This window comes from Amblyomma americanum, chromosome 11 (assembly GCF_052857255.1).
Source record: "Amblyomma americanum isolate KBUSLIRL-KWMA chromosome 11, ASM5285725v1, whole genome shotgun sequence".
Taxonomy (NCBI): domain Eukaryota; kingdom Metazoa; phylum Arthropoda; class Arachnida; order Ixodida; family Ixodidae; genus Amblyomma; species Amblyomma americanum.
The window spans coordinates 92,873,151-92,879,024 of NC_135507.1; the positions used below are offsets into that span (position 1 = coordinate 92,873,151).

General features: G+C 48.0%; 1 protein-coding gene across 1 annotated transcript; it reads right to left on the reverse strand.

Moving 5' to 3' along the window:
• Nucleotides 1-1,554: 1,554 nt before the first annotated feature.
• LOC144109805 (uncharacterized) lies at nt 1,555-4,616 on the reverse strand. The gene is made up of 3 exons (XM_077642594.1): nt 4,371-4,616; nt 4,065-4,252; nt 1,555-1,625 (listed from the first exon to the last, which is right to left on the reverse strand). Exons 1-3 carry the CDS (start codon nt 4,565-4,567, stop codon nt 1,555-1,557), a joined length of 456 nt encoding a protein of 151 aa, XP_077498720.1. The 5' UTR covers nt 4,568-4,616.
• Between the last annotated feature and the right edge of the window lie 1,258 nt (nt 4,617-5,874).

Below are 5,874 nucleotides of genomic sequence, written 5' to 3' on the forward strand. Positions count from 1 at the left end.
ATGCATGAGATGTCGTAGCTTCCTTTGCTCAGTCATGTCGGGGTCGGCACGGCGAAAAAGTCGAGCCATGTCTTCCGCAAACAAAGCTACGCTTTCATTTGGCTTCTGGACGTGCACTTCAAGCAGGCGCAGCGCATTCTCTCGTCGATCAGTAGTGGCAAAAGTGTCAACCAGCTGGCGGCGGAAGTCATTCCATGTGGACAAGCTGGCCTCGTGGTTTTCGTACCAAGCTCTGGCAGTATCCTGAAGTGCAAAATAAACATTGCAAAGCTTCTGGTCCACGCTCCACTGGTTGAACTTGGCCACTCGTTCAAACTGGTCGAGCCAGTCTTCCACATCTTCAAACGCGTTCCCGCGGAAGCACTCCGGTACCTTGGTGTTGTGAAGAGTCACCGACGTATGGGTGGGAGGAGCCATGGCTTGGAAGACCCGGCGAACTTTCACGTTTGAAGAGTCGCCCGGTCGACGTTTGTACTCCGGGAAAAGGCCTCAACGTCGGCGGCTAGCGCGATGGACAGGCGTGTCGTTGTCCGGGACTCGCTGTGGACAGGCGTGTCGATGTCCGGGACTCGCTGTGGACTGCCGGAAGGAGTCCGGTGCAACCCAGCACCTCCACCAGTGTCAGGACTCGGTAGAACCCCAAGGAGAGCTGAAGGTAAAACGGTTTACTGGTTAACCAGAAAAAGTCCCTGCGCACTTCAGATTCTTCTTCCCTCGCGCTCGTAGACCAAGTCTTCATCTTTGGCGTCTTCTTGCATGCGGCAATATTTTCCTCTCATGACCCGGATAAGCGGTCGCTACCTGCCCTAAGTTGACGTGTTTCTTCTCTAATTCCAGCACCTCGCTACAAATTGTGAACTGCTGGTCGCTTGCGAGGCTGTTGCACGTCACCTTGGCTTCCTGCATGTTAATTTTCAGACCGAACGTTCTACTCTGCCTGTGTAGCTCACTGACCTTGCTTCGGAGTTCATCTCCTCAGTGACTTAGCAAAGCAGTGTTACACACCACTTCGCATTGACCACAAACATGAAGTTGATTGGCCGTTTTGTCGCTACAATATGTATCATTATTCCTTTATACAAAGAACAGCCACTGAATGGGAAAGCCCTTCTGCCTCCAGTCTCCATCTGTGCCAGCGTTATCTTCAAGACCACCGTAATTTCATTTCTCGTTCAGTAATGCAAAACCATGCGATCAGTGGGGCTTCACAGCCCGTTTTTAGCCATTTAAACCGCGCGCTCTCTCTTACAGTCATCTACGTGCTTGCGGGTGCAGCTTAACTGCGCATGATGTGGCATGTGGTCGTAGCGGTGATGACTTGATAGGCGCAACGAAAGCAAGGCGGGTGGTTAAATTTTCGGCGGCGGCCGAGAACAGTCGAGTGTACAGCCTTTATGACAAGTTTAGAGCCCAGGGAGTTTCCTTGTGAGCCATGTAGCCTGGCTCCTGAAGCATCCGTGGAATTCATACCCTGCGAGGGGACAGGACCAGAAATCTAATTACCTTGAAGAGATTTTGATCACTGAGGGTGCAATACAAGCCACATAGTGTGGCTCAGAAGAAAACCCCCTCTGCTCCAAACTTCTGAGAAAAGGTGCACACTTGCGGGCGTGGCGGGAGCTTACCTGGGAAGAAGACAGAAAATGGAAGGGGCATCTCCGAAGACATAATAGCTGTTTGGCGCGCATGGCTGCTACCGGAACAGCTAGGTTCCATGTAGCACATCGAGTCCTTACCAGTGCCGCTTTGTCCCATTCGCATCTCAGTGTGCTTTTGTTCGGTCGATCTCAAGGGTTAAGCCTGTTTCACATGCAAGCGAACCGCTCGCGGACTCCGCCGCCGCGGCGAATACACCCTCTCTCAAGCGGCGGAGAAAGCCCCAGCGGCTGGAGCGGCGAGGTTCGGGCAAGTTGGAAATTTTCGCGGCGGCGACGCGGCAGCACCGCATCTCAACCAATGACGGCCCGGCGTTGCCAGGCGAGTTTGTACGCCACACGTAAGAACTTTTGTTTAAAAAATAAATTGTATAAATTTCCGCTTAATGCTTAAAACGCAATAATTATATTTATTTAAATAACCTGTGAAAAGAAATGACAAAATAATGCTTTTATATTACTTTTTTTGTGTTTGCAGGCCACCAAAAGCGGTTGCAGGCGCATATCTTTTTCCAGCAACATTGGTTTTCGCTGCGGTGGTATAGTGAACTAGAATAAGTATTCTAGTGGCGCGAACGGCGACGCCCAGGCACGCCGTTTCGCACTGACGCCGCGAGGTGGCGCCACTGCAACCTTTTCTAGCAAAGGTTTCAATGCATTCCGGCTAATATCTGGCATATACCGATGTTTCTGTGCGCTTATTTAGTACGAAACGGCGATTCCTTCCTTATGGAGATTTATTTGGAGCTGCACCTACGTTAGAACGCGTTAAATTCGAAATTGAGCTTGCCTTCACGGCTTCACTAGCTGCGGAAGTGCTCACCCCTTGTAATTTATTGGCGTTAGCTGCGGCTGATATCGGACGAGTGATCGCACACTACAAAGCATCCTGGCCACGGCAGGTGCTGCAGGCAGTGCATTCTGTCCAGCCGTGCAGGACCCGCTTTCTTAGAGGGCAAACTCAAGTATGAGCGAGAAACTGGCGGCGCGCGGTTTCTTAGAGTGGCCGGCTGACTGGCGCACGGGTTTTCGCTTTTCTCGTTAGCCGCGCGCGTCGGTTCAAGTACCATTTTTTTCTCCTTTTTTGGAAATAAAGCCTATTATTGTAGTATGAAATTCGGCATTTTCAGACCAGCATCCGCGAATTCTTCATTAAGCAGGATACCTGCATATTGTTAGGCAGCTTGGCAATTGCAAAGCTGCTCTCAAGAGCAGCTTTGAGATGTTACGTTTTTTTTTAGACAGGTAGTGATCACAAACAAAACGTACGTTTCGGACCTAGCCACCCGGGGATTTTTAGTGGTGTCATATCAGTGCTCTCTTTTCAAGGAACATCTGTTATAGACCATTTCTACAAGCTACGCACCAACATTATTTTCATTTGTGATGATCATGCACAACATGCAAAAAATACGAGGAGGGCAATAAAGTTGTGTTTAAGCACACGGCAAGGTTTCACGCCGGCAAATTTTATTAGCATCGCACAAAAAAAGGCAAGAACAACAAGGCAAGAAGACCCAACGTTATCAGTTAACAATGCTTCAATTTCTTTTTCTAGAGTGAAACTAAAGATCGCATGATCTGAGAGCATCTACTCAACTTCAGGTGCTTTGAAGCCTGACGCCTCTTGTCATTGCTTTGATCAATACTCTTTGTGAAAAAGTGCATGCGAGTGGTTACGTAGAAAGCAGTCATTTCTGCTGCAACATTTTGACACTGGTCCGCGCACCCAAGGCTGTAATTTCGCTTAGCTGTTAATGTACCCAGCACATCCAAAATGTTGTCTGAATGCAGCTCGTTTAAGCTGAAACATGCTGTAAAGGCATTCTCAAGGTCAGCCACAAACTGATACAGCACACTTGCAGGGTAAAAAAGGCACCCGTTGTCCTTAAGGAGAGTGAATTGAGCTAAATTTAATACCTCCGACTTTGCTAATCAATAGGAGATTGAGGCATTCCTCACATTTAGTCCTGAGGATACATTTTCTGGCTACATAGCCAGCCATATAAAATATAAGTCTGCTGTCGCTTGATGCCCCAGCACACGATGTATGGTCGGACTCTGCACTGAGCATTAAAGTATCTGCAGCATCAATATTGCCCACATCAAGACACATATCAACAAGCTGCTGCTTGCCAGAAGGACCGCTGTGCTGACTGGCATCAGGGCCTAAGAGGGAACTGAGTATTGCAGGCTCACAATTTCCTTTCGCAACCGAGTGAACAAGATTACTGAACGATAGGCAGTTTACAGCAACAACAAACTGCTGTGGCGTCGGATGGGCATTGCCTCCACATGACTGCCGCACTATACCAAAAAGGTGCTCAATGGGGTCCTGGCTTGTCCGGCTCGTTAACAGGTATTTAAAACCTACGACTTCACAAAGGTATTTCAGCAATGACAATACACTTGATACCGTAACTCGGAGCCCTGTTGCAGTGTACTGGCTCAGGAAGCCATGCTGTCCTTTTGTGTGACGTTCCCAGTTGTCCAGCAGTACCAGCATGTTCTTCAGTTTGTCCGCAGATGGTGATGAAAGTCTCAATGCTCCGGCAGGAAACCGGGAAGTCATTATCAAGATGAGGTCACGGATGATCCTGCATAATTAAGACGACATAAATACAATTTTGACTGTGCAATAAAGGTGATGCAGCTAACAAGTTGTCATCACATTTTTAATATGAATTACTAGTGCTATATTATTGGAGTACTTACTCAAAGAAATGTAGTGTTGCTGCAATATCACCGCACCGTTCTTCAATCTTTTCCCGGTAGAGCTGCAGGCCCTTGACAACTTTGTCACTGAATAGCTGGAAAGCTAAAGAAACTCGCATCTTTTCGAAGTTGTTCGGGTTAGTGTGGCTGGTGGTGATGCCATGTAGTGCCTGGAGTGTCACGTTGTTCCCATCCATTGCCACGGCTCTACGTACAGCTTGCAAGGAGACCTGTAATGAACAAAAAATATGCCGCCTTGGTTGGCATGTGCATCAGTAAATGAAAGAAGCATTATTTATGTTGGGATGTATTTGGATTGTAATGTATACAGTAGAAAACTCACCCGCCCTTCTGGCACCAAGTACTCATGACTAAGCAGGCCGTTGCGCAAGCACTTGATTAAATGAGGGAAGTCGGAAAGGAAATGGAGCCGTCGCTTCAAATCCACGGGATGGGGCGCACTACACTTAGTGCCGGTCAGAGATGCTCTGATGCCCATTAAGGCCCACATCTTCCGGTTCCATGTCGCACCATCCGACGTTATGAAGTCGACCTTGAGACCTGCTTTCTCTGTCAGTATGACAGCCTCAACCATAATCTTTGTGAGCAGGGTCCCTTTCATGTTGCCTTTTGTTGCGAAAGCCGCCCGGACCTGTGTCCATTTTCCCACGAATGGAACAAACATTATCACCATGCCATGGTCACTGACATTGTGCTTGTCTTCATCAGAAGTAAATGGACCAAGGTCCACAAAGCCATCTATGTGGCCAGCAGAGCTTACGGAGAGATGTTCAGATAGCTTCATCTCATCCACAATGAGACCTCCATGTAGATGGAATTCATCCATGGTGCCAGTAGCTTGTTTCAGCACATCAAAAACTTTTGTATTGAATCCAAAGCCTGCCTTGTAGCAACTGAGATACTTGCGAAGAGTTGTTTTAGAGGGTAATGCAAGTATGTTCTCTTTTCGCATGTGCTCATAGAGCTTTGCACTCCTCATTTTCATCACTATGCACTCCAAAACCCACTGTGGCGAGTACTTCATGCCTTTCGGACACTTGCGTGATGACGCTTCAAATACGTGGTGTACCGCTTCGCGCTGTTTCGGAGGAAGCTTAGCGACTCTGGCATCAAAATCTTCCTTGGCAATCTTTTTGTTTTTTGCCGCCATCGCGACAAGCCGCTCTTCCATGGAGGTGGTGCGTTTTTTCAGACGAGCTGTTCTTTCCTTTTCCAGCTTGAGCCGCAATGCACACGCTCTCTTCACTGACAGATTGGCTCTGGTGCATGCCGTCTGTGACTTTCTTGTAAGGAGCAACTTTCGAAGGCCCTTGCATTCAGCGCAAGGAGTTCCTGCAAATTCAAATATTTGAACATAAGAATCACATAGCGCAGTTGTACTTAAAAAAAAGGCTAAGAAGCCGAGCTTACCTTCTTGATTCACTTTTCCTTGACATTTTGTGCTGAAAATGCCACGCCCACTCACAATGCTTGCCGCCCGTAG